This window comes from Pangasianodon hypophthalmus, chromosome 23 (genome assembly GCF_027358585.1).
Source record: "Pangasianodon hypophthalmus isolate fPanHyp1 chromosome 23, fPanHyp1.pri, whole genome shotgun sequence".
Lineage (NCBI taxonomy): Eukaryota > Metazoa > Chordata > Actinopteri > Siluriformes > Pangasiidae > Pangasianodon > Pangasianodon hypophthalmus.
In genome coordinates this window covers 12,790,135-12,811,938 of record NC_069732.1, presented here as the reverse complement: position 1 = coordinate 12,811,938, position 21,804 = coordinate 12,790,135, and the positions used below count along the sequence as shown (strand labels likewise).

Here is a 21,804-nt window from a genome sequence, read left to right as displayed (position 1 = left end):
CCATTGCACAAGTGCATTTCTCCGGTGTACTCTGGAATCTTATTCTGTTTTCATAAAAGATATGATAAAAAAAAAAAAAAACAATGGATCAACATATGCAGAAGTTGCTGGCAAACTCTTGCTACTAGGATGTTCTGAGACAAGCTGCTAAGGGTCAAGTGGGACGAGGATGTTGTGTAAGTCTAGCCTCTATGTTTATTTGTATCTGAGTATCTGAGTCACATTTTCTATTTTGAGATATTCTCTATGATGTTAATTGGGGTTAAATATAATATGATTAAATAAATTTGTGATAGTGGACTCAGATTTCTATATCCTGTATGTCACTGTGCATACATTAGTCCAAATATGAATGCATATAATATTTATTATTTTAAAGCCAAAAACCTTTTTTCTGAACATCTAGTTTGTATATGTATATATTAAAAAAAACAATGTACCAGCACAGCGACAGAGATTTTGTGTTTTCTCTCTTCCTATCAAATTCAGCCTATAAATGCATCGATAGTTAGTGGAAGAGTTGAAACAAGTATGTGTAGTCACACTATCACACTCTGACACTGTTCTTCTGCTATGATAACAAAAATGAGCAGTATATAACCACTAAATAAACACAAGAGACACACAAGTACCTAGTCAGGTCTTTTATTTAGAACAGAGTGGCATATTAGTGACAGAATGTCGCCCCCATATACACAAACCAAATGAGGAGAAAAAAAACCTCTGCTCTTAAAAATGCGCACGTATAAAACACAATGGGCAACCTTCACATCAAATCCATGCTGGCCTGTGATTGGCACACAAACACAGGAAGGCCTGCCTTTTATTTGGCCATGGGTAGAGAGTGACAGGTTAAGGTAGATGGCAGGGAAAACAGCAATCAACCAAACAAAATTCCACTGAGACAAATCCATTCAGGTTTAACACACAATGACCACCAGACATTGCCAAGTGAACAGGTGTGTGTTGGTGTTGGGAGGCATGTGGGTGTGCATTTGTGTTGTGTTGGCATGTTCAGTATACATAGTTCAGTGAAATTGAGTGTATGTTGTTTTTTTTTTTGTATCCTTGTAAGCCATATGTTAAAAATGTGAACAATCAAATCATCTTGATCCCTGAAGTATGATCAAATGTTGGCTTGAGCATTTCTATAAATTGAACTAGTAATCACATTGATTGTGAAAGCAAACTTATTACTATTTATGAGTGATTGCTGAGACTGTGTGACGATTTTGTTAGTGCACTAAATCACAAAAGGTGCATGATGTCTATGTGGTCATAAGGAATTTCTCAAGGACCTAGCTATAAAGCACACTTTGTGGTGTGTGTGTGTGTGTGTTACAGTAATTCGTTATACTAATGACAGTAGTAGGAGGTGTCTGGGAGGTTATTTTATGAAGTGAGAAATCAGTTAGTGCAATCATTTTACCCATAAAACCTAAGAAATATTTGTATTGGAGTGTCTTGCCTTCTAGCTTAAATTATTCTGCTAACTGAATAAATACTACTCCATGAAAAAACCCCATGATAATGGAAGAAAAGTGGAAGCGGAAAAAACATCCGGCAGATACATTTCAGTCAGCGCATGGGCACATACATGCACACACAGGCATGACATGATCATACATATTAGATTATACTATTAAAAATATTCAAGCTACAGGTGCACTGGTGTGGTATTACAATCTCAGACAGATGTACATCCACCTCACATGCTTACAACACCAACCAACCAAGAGTTTTTCCCACAGCCTTTAAATCAGGGGGTCAGACTCTAATCCAGGGGGTGACACCTATATATGTGTTTTCTCTTTTCTAGTACACCAAATGTAACTAATGAAGACATTGGTGATTAAATGATGTACTGAGTAAGGAATAATGCTGAACTCTGCTGTGGTGTCTGACACCCCTGCTTTAAATAAGCACAAAAGCACTCCATGATTTGAGTCCTTGTGTGCTCTACTGATGGAAATCTGAAGTATTACAGCTCTATAGTACTGTGGTATACAAATAAGATGGTTAGGTTGTGTTAAGTAATGTGGTTCAGTGCAGTCTATTAGAGTCATAGCCCTGTCCCGTTCATGTCCCCTCATAGTGATATGTTATGAATTAGTTAGTTTACCTACCAGTGATTTGCTACAGTGGGCAGTAAGGGACATTTTAAGCGCCACTTGGTGCTCTAATGTTGTGCTATGGTCTTGCTCATGTCACCCACCGCTGTAACACATGGAATGATATGTGACAAACATGTAACGCCACATAGAGGTGACTACAGCGTTTGTTAAAGTTACAATAAGGCCAGGCAGTGGAAATCTGCACGAGAGCGTGTGTACATTCTCCCTCAGCAGCACTGAAGGGTGACAGCATTATGGGTGTGTCGATGTTAATAGCTGCATTATTGCTACATCATGCACTTTTACCTAAATCTAACTGCGCAGCCATTTCGTTTTATTGACCTCGATGTACAGCACTTTGACACAATGTTGCAACATAATCAAAAATGACCTTCTCTGGAATCTCAAATATTTTTTTTTTTCAACAAAATTCCTTCAGCTGAATTTCCTCTGTATTTAATGCAGTACTCCTCCAGAACCATTAATCCTTTTGCATGTTGGCTTTAAATGTGACCAAAACACATACTTATTTCCTGACACCCCTGTCCCAGTGACACAGTCCATGCCTTCTAACTCTTATATCATTCAGAAGACAAGACCAGTGGAAATCTAATGGTGTAGTATTGTGTGTGAATGTGATGGTGTGTGAGTGTCAGTGAGAAAGTGAGACACATTCTTGTGAGCTTGTGCTTTGTACCTGATAAAACATCAATAAAATACTGAAAAAATGAGGATTTTTTTTTTTCGGCTGAAGTAATGGACAAGAGGGTCTGTTATGTTAAATAAAATCCCTATTTAGATTGCTGAAACATTGGGACTGATACTTCCAAAGTGATATATATGTAAGGGTGTATGTGCGTGCGCAGATTTTATTACATAAAAGGCATAATTAAAAGCATGATAAACTGAAATTAAAAAAAGGAGTTGATATTTACACCAGTAAAACTTTTACTGCACAGCTAAATAGATATCCTTCACTACTAATATTATCATCTCTTACCATCCATTCAGAACTGCTGATATATTACTGATTATTTTTACTATTGATAACTAATTGTCTTTGTACAGAACAGAGAAATAGCTAATCCTGTTTCTTTGCATGCGCACCATCACAGCAAACAGCAAATGTTTCCTTAATGTTTATGTGCTGTGTTAATCATAGTTTTTTCAGCCTCCCTGCTCGAAAGATATAATTCTAGTCATTGAGGCCAGCCTTGCTGACATACACTCTCACCAGCAGAGGGAGTTACACCATGTGTTAGAGTGTGTGTGTGTGTTTGTGTGTGTGTGTGGCTGTGTGACTGGGCTTACTAAGGTCAGAGATGGCTGCAACTTCATGTCACCTCAGCCTCACACACACACACACACACACACACACGCACACCATTCTGTGGTCATGCTCAGCTTCTAGCACCAGGGGAATGGAAGGCACAACGCGACCCTTGTGACAGAAGCATGACCTTTTCAGAATAGCACGGCCTCAAAATTCCTTTTCCACCTCTCTCTCTTTCCGTCTTATCTTTTTTGATTCCTTTCCCTTGACCCTCTCTGTCTCACCATGACCTTCTCTGTCCTTTCTTCCTTCCTCACTCCCTCTGTCATGCTTCTTGACTTCCATGCTCAGCTGAAGAGGAATATTGTGCATTTATAGAACATGTGTCTTTACAAAAGGTTTTATGTCATAATTTTATAGAACAACAATCTTAAACATATCAATAGCAACGTGTACTTAAAAAAAAGTTTTTTTTTTCTTTTTTTTGTATGTATGGAGTCCCTATCCCTCCCTAGCAGATCTGCAAAATTCTGTCCAAAGCCTTTTTTGATGATCTTTTTTCCCATTCAAAAGAAAGTCCTAAGTCCGCAGAGTGGCATGCACTCTCATGGAGAAAGGAGGGATTCAGGAAAAAACAGAGATAGAAATGACAGGAAGAAAGGAGGGTCAGAGGGAGAAGAGGCTAGAAGGATGGAAGAATGCAAAAAAAAGAAGAGTGTGTGGATTTTAGGCATAGAATTCCTCCTGCTTGTCTGGTTTCTGATAAGTGACTGTGGCTTGTTTGGGTTCTTCCAGAGTGTAGCTGCCTTCATCCTTCTTTTTCATCCGATATACAAGTAACATGACCAGGAATGCAGCGAAGAGTGCACCAACTACACCTCCAACAATCACCGCTAGAGAAACAGAGAGGGAAAAAAAATCGGATTAGAGCACATATAACAGATTTTACATTTGTTTTGATTTTGTACTCTTAATTCTTTTCACCAATTCTACATCTACATATTGTGCTTCTACATGACATAACTTAAATATCAATCTATCCTATGGTACAGCTGCAAGTGCAGAGCATGCATTTAAATAAAGATCATGGAGCGTGATTGTAGAATTGTAATGGGGAGAACTCTGATATCTGGGCAGCTTCTGATACAGATACTCTACTGATACTCTAAGTAGACATTGTTGAATAATAAGAGGAGACGGGGAGGTGGTGGTTATGGAAACTCTGTCACAAACAGAGAAAGATGGGAATTTATAGGAAGTTAATTAGGAAAAAATTGGAGCTTCAGGAATGAGCTTTCTCCCAAACTTCAGTTATACCCTAACTTCACTTATGTCCTACACCTTTTTTCCACCTTTTTCCTCCATAAGTTGGTCATCTGCCAATTCCCACCCACTAGCCAGCTCTCAGCTATCACATGACAGGAGCGGTTGAAGGCTAAAGTGCTTCCTCCCAAGAAGCCAGCCACCGGAGCTTTTCGAACTGCTGCTCACGCTGTGTCACAGGGCAGCGTAACACACTTGGAGGAAAGTGCTATCTGACCTCTTCTGCACAAATGAGCTTATAGATGCCCATGATTGGTTAGTGTTGCCCTGATTGACAGGAAAGAGGGTATATGCCATTCTCAGCGAGAATGATTCCTAGATTGCCATGGATGGCTGTGGCATCATCAGGCACCTATTTTTTTGTCCGTTTGCAATAAATTAACATATGAAAAGCTAGCCAGTTTTATTTTGAGGCATTAAATACCACACATATTTTTTAAAACAAACTACACTCAGTAGCCAGTTTATTAGGTACTTACTTTGAGCTATACTCACTGGCCCTTTTATCCTGGTAAATACATCTATATGAATGTTTGTAGGTACACAATTTGTAGATATCTGATGCTATGTGCAGCTCCCCCATACTCTATCCATTGTTTAAAAGAGAACACTGCTGAACAAATATTATTTGCATATCAGTGACACTGGTGTGGTAGTGATTACTGGTATGCAGTGGAGTTCCTGTGGTGGTGCCATTGATGGACCAGGTTAACTGAATACCTAAAAAGTACACCTGTATGTTATGTTTAGCTAATAAAATGGCCAATAAGTGTAGCTACCAGGCAGGTGTACCAAACAAAATTGGCCAGTGAGTGAATACGTTCTTCAGAAAAACTTCTCAAAGCAGCTCTAAATGCTGTACACACTTTCTTCACATGAACAGTCGATTGTGGATTGTGGGCTTTGCTGGACAAACCTTTCAATCCAACAACAAGCAAAGTAGTTTGACTGTGATAAAGACAGGTGACTAAGTAGGCTTAAGTATTAAGATTATGCTTTCTAGTTCCTTTCCTAATATTTCTTGCACAGCTTTGAGGTGTGTTTGAGAGTCATGCATTACCTCAAAAAGTTAAAAAAAAAAAAGACATAGTATCCTCAAACTCTCAACTATAAAGCAATATGTACATATTTACGCATTAAAATCACTTCACACAAATGCTTAGTTTCACCCACAAAAGATCTGTAAATACAAAGCCAAAAATCCCCTAATAATCATAAATGAGAAAAGAGCTGATGTCCCAGACAAGAGAGACAGAGAGGGGCAAATAAAGGGAAAAATGGAAAGAATGGTATTAGTTTAGAGTGTGTTCTCCCCAGGGGGATAAGAACATCTCCAGTGGAGACACCAGCTCATTATGAGGTTGATGAAGCAAGAATGCTCTATAAGCTGTCACTAAATGGTCTCTAAAAATATCACAGATATTAACGTAAGGTACTGGATTTTAGGTGCAGAGGCAAGGAGAATTATATATTAGTATATCTTCAAGAATAACTTTATAGCATGATAATGCACAACTGAAATATATAGGACACGATAATATATATGACTGAAAGGTTCACCATAAGCACTAGTCAGAAAATTAATGTGAAGACATAATTATGATCATCTGCACAGCTTATATTGATCTAATTACATAAAAATCCAAGGAGGTAATGGCTACATGGCAATAATGTGATCACTGAGAAGGCAAACAGAATACAAACAAGTACAGCTCAACTGCGATGCCTCCTTCACCAACAAGTCCAGTCCTTCTTGTTACTAATTTGTATGCCTCAAATACCCTTAAAATATACTTCGAACAGGAAGGAAGGTACTGAAGAAAAAATATTTCAGACATTTGACCTTACTCTGACCTTGACTACATTTAGATCAATACCAAAATCTAATCAGTTCATCTGCTGGCGATAATTCCATATAAAACCTACAAACATTCAACCACTCGTTCTTGAGCTATCATGCTAACTAGAATCTCCGACAGGTGCACAAACACCCCAAAAACATAATGAGGACAAAGACACTGAGAAAACAAAAGTCAAACAGTGAAAGGAAGAAACAAACATGGGAAAAAATGTCATATCACCATAATTCAAATAAATTTCAAATTACCCTACACCAGCTAGTTCTCTACGTACTGCACATACAAAAGCAGGCATTCTTTAGCACTTTTGAATATCAGCAATCAGCACATTTTCTCACCTATCAAAACTTCTTTTCTTTCCAAGATGTTTTTCTGAGGAAGCTGAGCAGCTGAACTTCCTGTATCTATTGTGTTGCCAGTCAAATCCGGCTCCGCCCCCACATCCGATGCACCTTTGCCATGCCCCACTTCATTTCCTCGTCGCCCTTCGTCCTCTCGGATCTCAGAGTCCCCACTGGGACCAGCAACTGCAACTTCATTATTTATGTCTGCGCTTGGAGTTTTTACCTGATGAAAAACCACAAAATATGAAAAAGCAATTAAATTTACAATCAGAAACCTCTACAGACTTGGAAATTTAGTCAAATTTGTTGTATATTCCTATATAAATCCCAAATATGCCACTAGATTAAATATTATTTAGTTCTTATATGCTGTGGTGGCTGCGAATATTATTAGTTTTTGCTTCACTATTTGTAACAACACAAATATAAACAAATCATATTAAGGTGTTAGATACAGTGCATTGTTCTGATTACTTGTTCTCATGAGATTGCACTCAGAAATTGGCAACATGCTGCTTCCTTACAAATGCTTTTAAAGAACACTCTGTACCTGCTGTTTCTTTCATATGAAAACTCTAGCAATGCCTTCTTTCTTTTTTATTATTTTTTACAGCAAAGGGCTGAGGTTATCTTTTTTCCTTTCCTAAATATAATGGGTGTCTCAATGTAATAATGAAAAAAAAGAAAGAACTGATGGGTCTTTATAGCACTGTGTTGTTACCTGCACTGTAGAGGCTGGCATTGGGCGTGTACTTTCAGTGGGCGTGGCTGGGCTGGGCGTGGCTTGGGGTTTCCGTGGTCGTGGAGGAGTGATACTGGGCATCGGTTGAGGTTTTCGTGATCGCGGAGGGGGAGTGCCGGGTGTGGCGGGAGTTGTGATTGGGATTGCTGTAGTGGAAGCAATAGTGGTGGGAGCTGCTTCAGTGGTTGTGATGTCATCTGTGATGGGGTCCTCTGTGCTGAGTGATTCGAAGGGGTAGGTTTCCGTGGGAATGAACATACCATCCTCTTCTTCTGTGGTGCCAAGGTCCTCCATATCTTCAGTTGGAATGGGGGTCTCATCCACAATCATAAGAGAGTCCGTAGTCATTATTGGAACAAAGGGGACTCTGGGTGCAATTGTACTTCTTGCCTTCTGTCTCTCTTTTTCACGTTCTCTTTCACGTTCACGGTCTCTCTCCCTCTCTCTTTCTCTCTCCCTTTCTCTTTCCCTTTCTCTCTCCCTCTCACGCTCTCTCTCCCTCTCTCGCTCTCTTTCCCTCTCTCTCTCTCTTTCCCTCTCTCGCTCTCTCTCTCTTTCCCGCACTCTCTCCATTTCCTGTTCGTGCTCAATCTGCTGCTCTCTCTTTTTCTCCATCTCCAGCTCCAGTTCCCTCTCACTATCCATACCACTCTCCCTCTCTATTTCTGGCACCGGGGGGCTGCTGGGCTCTGCAGCGGGTGGGGCCGAGGGGGCGGGTCCAGTGGCCTGTGTGGTTGAAAGTGGGAGGGGCTCTTTTGTGGTGAAAGACGTACCCAGTTCAGTGGCGTCTACCTCCATCACTGGGTCTAGATGCAGAGAGAGAGAGAGGGAGCGAGAGAGAGAGAGAGAGAGAGAGAGAGAGAAAGAGAGAGAGAGAGAGAGAGAGAGGGATCAATATTCACTACTTTAATGTGTAATATGATATCTTCATAAAATTTCCTGCAAGGCTACAGTGTAGTTCTTGAAAAATTATGCTGAGAAATTTGAGCATCTCCATCACAGCACACAACATTTATCACTAACACTGGCAACACACTGTAATCTACACATGAATTCATAATGACCTACAGTGTATACACACACACACACACACACAAAATGGAATGCACTTCATTAATAAAAACGAAATTCAGAAAAACGAAATTCACACAGGTATGCACACACACACACACACACACACAGCTATGCCCAGATTCCAAATGACTTCATGATCTTATTTACAGAAATCTGATTACAGACTGCAGATCAGGTGATCACACAAAAAGACGCACACACAGTGAGCTCTTATAGAACAGAATAGGGACCAGTGAAAGATATAATGTAGGATATTCTGATGCTAGTGTGCAGTTTTACAGTGTGAGGGCTGAAATCCTTATAAGTACATGGGGAAATGGTGTTGTGCGTGTGCATGTGTGTGGGGGATCTAGAGAGACGTAAAGGTGTTGAGCGAGTCATACCAGCTGGTGTGGGAACTGAGTCCACACAGGACTTTTAAATCAGACAGCTGCCCAAATATCAATTCACACTCAGCCAGATTTGCTGCCCTATTGTCACAAACTCATTTTCACACACATACATAGTGATTATATTGTGTGCTCCTTGTGGGGATTAGATATGTGTAATGTGATAACATTTGTGTAGACTTACAGATTGCTAATCCTCATACTAGACTTTAACCCTAGTGCCTGGTTTATGCTTTGTCAGAAGTGCTTCTGATAAAACCGGAAAGCCTGAAACGTTCATAATGTTCAAAACAAGAGTACATTCGTAGCTATTTTTGAGGCTGTCCATCAAACAATAATTGGTGCAAAGCACGAATGAAGCCAACTAGTTGAAGTTAAGGCTTGGCCTCGAAGAGGATTTTGATGGTTTTCAGTCTCAATCTTGACTCGGTCTTGCTTTCATTTGAACTCGATCTTGACTTAGCTTTGACCCACCTTAAGACTCGGCCTTGACTTGATCTCGGCTAGTCCTTGTCTAGGACTTAACAATGGCGCTCTTGACTACAACCCTAGGTACTGGTTCATAAAATTCTGTTACATAAAATTCTTTATTTACATTGTTTACAAAGAATTTTTATGCTTAACCATTACTGATTAGTTTATAGCTATAAATAAGACAATTTGCAGTAATTGTTCAGTTTCATAATGGTGCTTCAAGTTGCCACTTGACTAGCGCCATGGATTCTGAACAGGTGAAACACATCAGTTTTGAATTTGACAAGGGGGAGAATAAATATCTTTAAACATTTTTACGTCATTAACTTTAGAAAACTATGGCCAGTTTTTTCGCATATTTATCAGCTCTGCTGTTGTACAGTGTGTCCCAAAGGTCTCCATACATAGGTGAAATTAACACTTTTTAGCAAAATGTCTTCCAAACTTTTTCATGCCTAGATTATATTATACATTTTTTTCAGAGAGCCTTTAAGAAGAATTTATTGAAATCATTCTCATGGCTGGATCAGGAAGCTGTCGCAAGGTTGCGATGGAATTTACCAGGAAACATGGCAATCACATCACACATGACACTGTTGCAATTTATTAACAAATTTGAAAGACTGGAAGTGTTGCGGACCAACCGAGAAGTGGACGTCCACGAACATCCACTGACGAAGGCACATCTAATGTGGTGCTGGTATACATAGTCCCCTATGTATGGAGACTTTTGGGACACCCAGTATTTTTACTTGGTTTGGTCCGGTAAAATACTTTGCTGTGTCCGCATATGGACCACAGTCCGTTGGTTGATGACTCCTGATACAAAGCAAAGGTGGTGTTTTACATGATACTTCGAAAATGCAGTTAGCTAAGCTATGTTATTCTCTTCTGTCTTCTGTTAATTACAAATAATAATCAAAAAAAAAAAGTCTAAAATGATTTATTATCTTCTTAATGGAATGTCACTTTGACCTCTCTTTTAAGAAATTTGCTTCACTATTTATAATTTGCTACTTCTCATAGCAGCTGAGTCAAAGCTCCTGCCAGTCTCACCCACTTCATACATCACTACTGGCCTCAGACATCTCATCAGACATTTCTGTTTTGGAGACAGAATTTTTCAAAGTGCCTCGTTCCATGAAAGGTAGCACAGGCAGGCCTCAACTCTATCTTTAACACTTTTATCTTCATTAACACATTTGGTTTTCTTACATAGAAAATATCGTAATAAAAACCTTTGGGGACATTGTTTATCCCACAAGCTCAGGGTTCTTGTGTTTTAACGCAAATTGATCAAAGAGTAACATTATGCAGGCACACACACACACATACACAAAAGTACACAAACACTTACAGCCCGAGCCTGAACCAGAGAAATAGTCCTCATCATCATAGAGGTCATCTCCAGAGCTTTCCTGATCCACTGGCTGTGATGAGCGACGCTGTGTCTAAAAGAAAAGACAAAGAAAAGCCATTTTTACAAGAAAATCAACAAAATTATATTTAATGACAACTGTGTACTGTATATTGACCATGCACGTACACTGAGCATATCTCAATACAGTATACAGATTTATATCCTTCTTTAACAGATTTGTTTGCTTTATGAATGATAAATCATTTTGATTTAATGGTTCAAAGGCATAGATTTGGGGTCTTTTGGGGTCATTCACACAGAACAATGTTGGTTAAACATTTTACTCACAATGATAAAACTGGCAAGTAAAAATACAATAAAAACTGTTAGAAAGCTATTAAAGTTACTGTGGTTTTATTCATAACTAACATTATATATTCATTCATACACACATCATTCACACATCTGTGTGCATGTGTGTGTATGTGTGTGTGTGTGTGTGTGTGCGTGTGTGAACAGAGGGGTCTAGCATGGGGAGCCATTTTACATGGAGGCCCGTTGCTAGGGGCAACCCTTGCCTTTAACCCAGTTTCCCAATTAAAGTGGGATACAAATCCAGCAAAAGAAAAAGCTTCCCTCACACCTAAGGTGTCAGCTCAGTCTCCAACAACACAGCGAGGAATTCTCTTTTTCTCCAACACTGTGCTGGTGCTAGACCTGGTGCATTAGCAAATCTTTTTAAGAACCTCCGTGCACTCCCAATGGTTTAAGAGCCAAAAGATTACGTAATCAGATGTCGGGTTTACTAAAGAACTGCATAAAAATAATAAGATTAATGACCTTGAGAATATTCATTTTAGCTCCCCTTGCATCCAAGGGGTGCATGCATCCTAAAAATATTATCAACAATTATATACAGAATGCATTTTTTTTATTGCTTTTGCCTATTAATTATGAGAATACAGCAGCTCAGATGAAGTTGTGTTGGCAGTTGCATTAGTAATGTGGCTTCTTTTTAGTTGCCAGCAAAATGGTTGTTTCTACTTCAGATGATTTATTCGCTGTTGTACAATTAATTTTGTTATTTTCTTTTTCAAATCCCAATGATTCACGTTCATGTCTTATTTTAATGGTGATCATATTAATATCTTTTTGCTTGTCTTGTCATGGCATCAATGTTGTTAATGACAAGTCCCCAAATTTAATTCCCAATATCAGACCAGCAGCATTTTGGTGGTGTTACTGAACCCATTTGCCTGAGAACCAGCTCTTTTGTAGTGAAAATGCGCAAAACAGTTAGGCTTAAATGAGCTTAAAAACCAGCACTGGCACCTTGGAAAAAGGCTATTAGAACAACACAGACTCATCAGTGCCTATGTTGGGTCTACAGCCCATAATTTTGTTTTACATGCATAATGGACATGTGTCTCTCTGCAGGCTTATCTTTTTAGACATTAATATAGTTTCAGCTCACAATGTAGCATACATGTGCTTCCATGTGCGAGTGCAAATTTATATACCTATTAGCCACTGTGGTGTTCTCATCATTTAAGATTTAATTTCAATTGTTCTGTTGAATGTAGTGTTTATTGCTAGGTAGAAATGTGTTATGTGATTATTATTTTTTTTTTTTTTTGGTTGTGTTGCATTCTAATTGCATGTTCTTTTGTGTTATTTTTCACCCTTGCCTGATTTGGTATTAGTTAAATCCGTGGTTAACTGACAGCCATATTGGTGTGCTCTAAGTGCAAGTTGCCTATAAAACAGCAAGTACATTGTTTTAACAATGCTTTCTGGTCATGCTTCTTTCTCGCCAAAGCCATGATATATCAGCAGCAGCTCTCTGCCCTCCCCCTTTTACATCCCTCTCTCTTCCAGCTGCCTCTGCCTCTCTTTCCCTCCTGCCCCTCTTCCAGCTGCCTCTGCCCTTCTTTCATTCCTTTGCTCTTTGACTCCATCATTCTTTATGATCTCTCTTCCCTTCCCCCATGTTTTATACCAGTGGCTGTCCCAGCAGGACCCCAAAATCATTACATAAAACACATACCCCTCCATGCAACGTGCGACTTGTCTCAAAAAAGACCTAGTAGCCTCCAAACATATTGCCATATTCACCTTCATCACATCAGCTTTCAAAAGAGTGAATTAGTGCTGCAATCTGTAGAGCGAGACTGAATATTCAGAGTTAAAAAGCACACGCAACACAGCACGTGTACCACACTAAGGCCAGTTACACTATCTGTCAGCAAGCATCAGCTAGGGATGTGCAAAATTACACTGACCAATTGGTGGGTTGTTCTTCCCAGTGTGTGCGAAAAATGCATATTAAAAACTTTATTCTAATAATAAAGTTAAACAATTTCAGTCATAATGGTTTATAAATAAGAATAAGAATCTATGTGGAAAACACAAAATGCCCGGTCGGGTCAGCTAAGTGGTTAAATCTGTTACTGTTCATGAAGAACCTTCCACGTAGTTACAGATAAGAAATAGTATCACAAAAAAGTCATGACCAGCCAATCAGCCTCCAGCCTCTCAACCATCTGTGCCTCTGTGTCTCTACACATTCTATATGTGTGCTTATGTGTCTGTGTAACCTCCTCTGTAATGACAGGGTTTCTTTGCAGCGTAATTTGGTATAATGCATGATTAAGGGGTAGGTCAGGCGCTGACTATAGGGGTGAGTATGTGTGTGTGTGTGTGTGTGAGAGAGAGAGAGAGAGCGAGAGAGAGAGAGAGAGAGAGAAGAGGGAGATAGTTTAAATGTGAAATGGTACGAATCTCAGAAAGCTTAAAACACAGGTTTCCATGGGACAGTATACTTTTCCCCTCTTGGTTCATCACAGTTACTTTCTGCTGCTATGATAAATTGGTTTGATTCACTTTTTTGGATTGATTGCTGACAACAGCTGTGAAAGAGAGAAAGACATGGAGGGCAAGAGGGTGGCAGAGACAGAGCAGAAGGCAGAGATCACTACTATTTAATGAAGGCAGCCATTAAACTCAAGTAAAGGTCACTAGGTAAAGACCTCGTCACAGAGGGTCAGAATGATCGGCCAGCAGTAAAGAATTTGTGCTGTTGAAATCTCTAATAGCACTTCCACTGTATCTATCATCCAGTGAAGTGTCTCTGTGTGTTTTTGTGAAAAAGAAAAAGAAAGACAGAGACAGAGAACAGAGTGGACAGTATGCACTGCCAATCCTTAATCCCAGCAGCAAGCAATGCACTAATCCCATGGGATTAGAACCATGTCAGATGGTTACACGCTGCATCTAAGCAAAAGTTCCTTTGTTTTATTCATTATGGTTGTCAGAATGAATTCCACAATAATATGTATAATAACATTCAAAGGCAAAAAAAAAAAAAAAAAACACAGTTGTTTGTTTAAAATCCCATGTTCTACTTTGTCACCTAAAATAAGTCTATTGAAGCAAACGTTTCCTAAATGTTTTCTGCATGTCATTTACCAGATGATTTATTTTCACATAAATTTTAAATTATGCTACTTGAAGTTGGCATATTTTTAGAAATGTAAACAGGTAGAAATGCTTGTTCTACCTGTGGCCGCATAAAATTGTGGCAGTATAAAATTATGCCCCCAAATGCTAAATCTGGCAGCACGGTTTGAATCTCTTTGTGATACTAATGACCAACCATTTATCTATCATGAGCATTTAACTATATATATATATATATATATATATATATATATATATACACATAAAACATAAAATACATAATACATATATATTACATATTATATATAAAACAATATTCCAGAAACATATATTCCTACCTACAATTTAATTATACCTAAAAGTGACAAAAATATTTTTGTCATATTTTCTACCTGAACAGAACTGTGTGGGCATGTCAGATCACAAGGATTGACACCGGCATCATTGCGGCAACATAAACAACTCATGAATGGTGTTAGCATTAGAAAGGCATGTAGAAATGACAGAGTGGCCGTTCCACGGCACTCTCGTTTTTACACAGGTTATGAATTTTGCATGGTGTATTAGTGTGTTTGGTACATATTTGTAGCGGCACAGTGCTCACAGAAAGCTGCTAATCAGGTAAGATTGTGGTTTGTGAGCTCTTCACTGTAACTTCTCCTTCCAATTTAAAAAGTTTCACCGATCAACAGAGAATGGCACCACAAGCAGGGCACTCACATCTGCCTTAATAAAATGGATTAAAATGAGCTTTACTGTCCTGGCATTCAACTGCCAAATAACATGTGACAAAGAGCTTATTAATAATTTAGGGCTGGAAGTTTTGCCAGTGAAGCTTGGCAAGATCTGATCCATCTATTCTTCCCGTTTGTATCATCATGAGATTTTATCATGCAAACATGAAAAACATCATCAGAAAAAGCATTATGTAGTCTTGCCTTTTCAATGTGCCTATTTATATATATTTCTTTTTAAAGTTAGTTAGATAAAAATACAGTTTGCCTACCTTCTTACAGTACTAGGCATAGAACATGATTATTTCAGCAATAGTGCAGTCACTGCTAATTCTCATTCCTACCATTTAAAAAAGTAAAATGGTATGAAAAAATATACTGCATATAAAACAGTAAAAATTCTAATTAGATGCAGTTTTCCTCATTCTCATGCACAAACAGACTGATCAAGCAGAAAAAAAAACACTAAATGCAAGCAGACATCTAATTCTGAATGGTACTTCTGATTGGTAGCATTGATATCACTTGTACTAAATATAGACCTGCACAACTCAGAATAAGAAGAAAGAAGCAGAAAGCAGATTTGAAATATTTTTAAATAGTGGCAAATTAATGACAGAAGCTTTTTTGCTGATACTAAGAAGCTAATTATGAATGTAAGTTGAAGATTGAAATAATACAAATTAAAATGCAATGCTGAGCACTTTGTCAACCCTAACATGCACAAATGTAGCACTTAATAATGACCAACACTTCACCTCTTACAGCTGACTTAAATATCCTAAAAAAAAAGAAAACCTAACACAGTATTTTAGAGGAATAATGAATAGTAGTAAAATCAGTCAAAATGCTGCTATACTATATCAATCTGATTAAATAATAATACTCTTTTTCTTTCATTCTAATTTACTGCTGCAGTACTAGAGGTAGACCCTGTTCAATACAGGCAAAGTTCTCCCAAGTTTGTTGTTAAAACGTTGCTATAGTAACATTTTAAGGTGAATTATCTTGATAATGACCCTTCACTCCCTTGCTCCTTTTCTCTCTTTCTCCTCTCACTCACACACTGATGCACAAACACACACCACCCTGTGTGGGACAACACCCCGCCCTTACAGGTTGAGTGGGGGTCAAGTTGCAGCGAGGAGTTTAGTTGTTCATTGATTTAAGAGGTGATCTTTGTGTGTCTGTGTATATATATATATATATATATATATATATATATATATATATATATATATATATATATATATGAGGGGTCCTGTTTAATACGAGCAGCTGGGCTAAAAATGTGCATGTCTGTTCAATGTATGCGGTATTGCTGCAAATGCATACATGTGTGTGTGTTTGCAACGTCTGCTTGAATGCTCTCTTTCTTTCAGGCAGTTGGGTTGGAGTTTCCTGTGGATCATAACTTCTCTCATGTTCCTAAGAAACTTTCCAAAGGGGCTAAAAAATGCAGGCAGGGTCTTGGGGATGGTTGGCTTTGTGTGTGTGTGTTTGCGTGTGTGTGCGTGTGGCCCATCTTTGTGCCTGTGAACAACCCTCCCCCTTTCCCATAAGCCCCTGCTGTTAAGGGTACAAATCTATGAAAGAGAGGAGAAAGAGAGAGAGAGCAAGTGAGAGAGAGAGAGAGAGAGAGAGAGAGAGACAGACAGACAGACAGACAGACAGACAAAGAAAAGGCCACAAAGACAGAAGGGAAAAGAGAAACTGCAGTCATCGTATCATTGCGGAAAATTTTGTCTCCAATAAATTTGAGTCAAACAGGAGGGCTAAAGGTCAGAGAAAACTTTGAATCGAAAAGCACTGAGGACAGCTTTGCTGTCGACTGCTAAAAATATTTTAAAAAGTATAATGATTGGGAATTGTAAACATCCACAAGAGGATTTATGAGTAATGAAATATATGGTAAGTGTCAAATAGAAGTGCAAACCCAGAGGAGCAACAGAGCAAAGTCATTCCAGTTGCATAATTTAAAAATGTTCATTATTGCAGTTATATGCAACTTACTACTGGACGACTTTGAATGAGAACCTTGGAAATCTTATTATAGGAAGAAACCCACCTACCCTCCAGGACCTGTTCAGCTTCAGAGCCAAGAAAAAAGTGACAAAAAATAATCACTGACCTCTCTCAACCTGGCTGCCATAAATCTGTACTGCTTCCCTGTGGCAGGCCCTCTAGATCGACATCCAAACCATCCAAACCAAACCATCAGACAGAATACCTTGATCAATATTAGCGACTTTCCAATAGTCCACAATACCTAGTGGCCCATACTATACGTAAAGTGTCCAGAACATGACATTCACATTTTAAAAAAAAGAGACTATTGCTAAAAAGACTACTAAATTGCCTAAGAACATCCTTACACCTTTACCTTCATTAAAACTGGCAGGATAAATATGCACAAATATGCAATTTGATATATACCACTGCAATATATCCTAAAACCTACAAGATTTAGTTCTAACATTAGCTAATGTAGCTAGCTATATCCGTAGTTTAGTAATTTAGTAGTCTTGATTTTGCATTGTCATATCCTCAGCAATTGACTAATCAACAGGCAAATCTTTCAAAATGTATCATTACAACCTGGAGTTTTCATTTCTAAAGTTAAATACTGTAAGCTAGTCAGCCAGTTAACGTCCTTCTGGTAAACCACAGACAGGTGACAGATTAAGGAAAGCCCAGATGAACTGTTTTAGTAAGGTGTAGGACCACTAGAAGAACAGCCTCAATGTGCCTAAGCACCTTGGGATATCACCATCTGAGTCTCCATTTACATTATCTCATCCTCAGCAATTATTTATCTGCAGTTTAAATATATCATATATACCATTAAAAAAATTAGCTAGCTTGGCACATAGGTTCTGCTGCTAAAAGTACCTCATTATATCAGGTATGATAGGCCCTAAGCCATGGAGTATATTTCCTGACAGTACTAACTGAGCTTGGATGTAACTCTCTTTGAACCAGGCTTTTTTAAGCATGCTGGGAACGTACTCAAGTAATTGTGTTTATGTCCATGTCTTTGTTATCTTAGTGTTCTGCTAAGACACAGAGAGCATAATGCTCTACTGGGTTCATGCCATATTTCCTCTGAACCCAAATCTGACAAACAGAAAAGTAACCTTTTCGTTCCAACCAAAAAACACTAAACTTACGGCTCTGTCGTCTGTCCTTTTGTGTAATTTGTACTTTGACTTGACAATCTGTGTTTAGTCTATCTACTTTTAGTTTCTCCTCTAAAGGCATGTTTGGAAAAAAGGATGATAGCCTAAATAATCCACCTCATTCGCATTCATGACTGTATTTCACATGCACCTTCTCGATCACTGCTGATGACGTGTTACGACGTGTCAGTGATATGGGCTGAAAAATATCAGCCCAAACGCAGATCAAATCTGTCACTGAGAGACTACATGAGTCTATAGTCTGGGCTTGAAAGAAATCAGCCATATCCTTGCTTCTTTCTGCCATTCTGTACATTTTTCTTATTACCACTGGAAGTGATATTGCGGTTGGTTCCACAAAGGTCCAAAATAATCTGCCTTAAGACATTTGTTAACAGGAAATAATCTGATGTGGATGGCAAAAATTAAACTTATATTAATGCTAAGGGTGGCTTAGTCATGTGATCCTATTTATACCCATCAATCCCAATGCTGTGTGGCAGAGGTTAAAATGGTACTATAACTGTATGCAATACAGAGCAGACAGACCGATGGTGTACAAACTCATGCTAAAACTTCACATGATCCACATGACCTGACAACTGAAGCCACAAATCAACCGAGGAGACACAGGAAAACAACCGCTGATACAAGGACTACTATGTGTATACATCAGTTTTGCTTGTGTGGATTTGTGTTTATAAATTAGGTTTCCTGTAAGGTTATCGCCACAATGCACTGATTGTTAAATGAACAGTTCCCACTTGCCAGTAATCTGAAAATTAGAGGCTGTCAGACAGGCTCCACCAGCCCGTTCCTTTTCTCTTCTCTTGCTATTTTTATTATCTGCTGCAGCTATAAACTCTCTTACATCTACAGATCCATGTCTGTTCTTAAGATCCAGTGCTAACACACTGTCACTCACTTTAAATGGAAGAAATGCATGTCATGTGTCATGTGTGTTTGTGCGGTTGGGCGCAATGAAAGTCATATTTGTTTCTAAATGAGCTGCACATGAGCAGAATTTAGCTCTCTTAGATCATGTGGATTAGCAGCAAAATGTTCTATAACACATTACATCTAACAAACAAGTCTGTCAGAGTGAGTCTCACTGAATATTGTTCAAATTTTCAGCATTTTTATGTAGGCAAAAGTTAAGGCCAAACAAAATCCTTATTCTAGTTTTTGTCACTAGACACAATAAGACTTTATTTTAAAAAATTTTTTAAGTCTCCCGTAATTGACATGTATGACATTATATGACATTATATGACATTTCTTGCATCAAGCAACTAGAGTTCAAAAAGATTTAGGAAGAAATAAACATTGATCAAGTATACATAAGAGCCAGATTACACATAGCAACTGGCAAAACTATATAAGCTAGGTCAAATCTCATTGACTTTAAGAGATCTTCTATGATTCCTCTCCTTCCCCTCCTGCTTCATATTCTTCCTTTTCATCCTCTTCTTCTTTTTCTCCTATTTAAAAGTAACATCTGTCTCAAGTGATCCCATCACAAGAAGACAGCTGAGACAGATAGTTGTTTGCACCTAGCAGTTTCATGTGTCTTTCATTTGTCTCCAGTTTAATACCAGGCCTGAACAAGGCCTTATTTGAGCCAATCTTTTCTCTTTGGCTGGGGCTCAACGGGCATTTACTTGGGCATTCTGGGCTATCCCCTATGTAGTGAACATATATAGTAAATAGGAAGCCTTTTGGGATTCTCGTTGTGTGCTGGAGGGTATAAAATTAAAAAAAAATTCCTGGGGTCCAGGGTGTCCTGGGGAATTTTAGCTAAATGTTGGAAACAACATTTAAATTTGACAAAAAGTAAATGACAGCATTAGTTCTTTTACATATAGTATCTCAATAACAGAGAAGAATGAGTGGTGTGTAATGAGTAGGGGGCTCAAGACAGCCAGGAGACAACCAGCCAGGAGACAACCAGCCAGGAGACAACCTATCCTGCTTCCAACATTATTCTTCCTCTGTGTGTGTACTTCATGGCCTTGCGTATGGAGAGTGTCCTGGGCTCTCTCCAGTCCTTGCTCAGCTAATCTAAGCATTTTGGTAACTACATTTAATACACTACATTTCCCTTACTCACTGTCTTCATGTCTGTCTTCCACTTTGCCCTGCCTATAGCAGGTGATTCTGTTTTTAATCTTTCATCCCTGCACTCTTTGAGTTAGTCACAGAGTAATCTCCATTACCGGCATGAATGCCTAGGAGGATGTGTGTGTGTGTCTCAGTTTTCGCAGATCGATCGATATCACTTTCCATACAAGATATGTTAAGTGAGCAAATTCTGGTTTAGTAGATAAGAGGAAATAAAACTGACAGAGATCGATTACCTGTCTGCCTCTGTGTTCCTTCTCCATGTCTCACTCTCTTGTCTGATTGCGTGCACATACACACACACACACACATATATATGTGTAAGTGTAAAGATACTATTTTAAGTAAAGAGATTGCTCATATAATATTTCATTAACATGCCTGAATTATATTGTTTTTCCGATAAGTGGTTTGTTTCTGATCAGACTCAACTGCCTGTCAGCTCCTTTGAAAGATTATTCCAGCGTTTTTCAACCTAAATTCATTTGCATTTGTAGTGTGAGAGACACAAGAATTTCAATTTCTCTGTATGGAGAAAAGAAGGAAAAAAAAAACTGTAAATAAAACTGTAAAATAAAAACTCACTTATAATGGAGTCCAATAGTCCTTATAATAGTCCAAGGCCAGCTGATGGAGCTGGTAGTAAATACTTTCATAACACTTTCAGCCAAAGGTGTTTGTAAATCAATTTTACATCTGTATAATTCATCTTTTCAGCAACGGGAAAGATTTTGCGGTCATTACCAACTTAATAGTGCTCAGGGAAAACATGAAAGCACATACGTTTTTGCCTGATTGTGTATTATTACCGCAAAATCTTACAGAGTGGATAAGTAACTGGAATTAAATAGATAAAACTTACAGCTTTCTCTCAGGTCTGTCTGATCCTAGGCCTTCATTGTCAAACTGTAAGCACTGCAGTTTTGAATTAACATGATATAGTGACACATTTTATTAAGGGAAATTAATAATTGCCCTTAGATTTCCATTATTAGTGCTTTTCCCTTTTTCTCTGTACAGGTCCAAAGTATAAATTCTTGTCGGTGGTAATTGGACATATATTACAGATGTGGTATATAAAGTTGAGTATTACAGGAGTATTACTTTAACAGGTCTATGCTTGGGCTGTAATCTGCCTCACATTTTATGCAAAGTCCCTTGGCATAACTGTGCATGGCAGATGAATAAATGTAAATGTAAATTATGGGCTATCAGTGGCCAGCCTAACCGTTCTATTTCTAGGATCCTTGTCCTGAGCGACAGCTCACAATCTTGTGCTGTCATTTCCTGTCACATCACTGTTCACACCTGAGAATTCCTGAGTTCTGAAAAAGGCCTCTGATATGTCAAAAAATAATT

The 21,804-nt window shown here is 38.5% G+C and overlaps 1 protein-coding gene across 1 annotated transcript in view; it reads right to left on the bottom strand.

Annotated features, from left to right (window-relative positions):
* Positions 1 to 629: 629 nt before the first annotated feature.
* sdc3 (syndecan 3) overlaps positions 630 to 21,804 on the bottom strand; it is a 32,862-nt gene continuing 11,687 nt past the window's right edge. Inside the window, exons 2-5 of the mRNA XM_026929877.3 lie at positions 10,950 to 11,043; positions 7,635 to 8,461; positions 6,908 to 7,136; positions 630 to 4,280 (exon numbers count right to left, since the gene is read on the bottom strand). Coding sequence (XP_026785678.1) covers positions 4,114 to 4,280; positions 6,908 to 7,136; positions 7,635 to 8,461; positions 10,950 to 11,043 — 1,317 coding nt within the window. The 3' untranslated portion in view covers positions 630 to 4,113. The remainder of the gene's footprint in view (positions 4,281 to 6,907; positions 7,137 to 7,634; positions 8,462 to 10,949; positions 11,044 to 21,804) is intronic.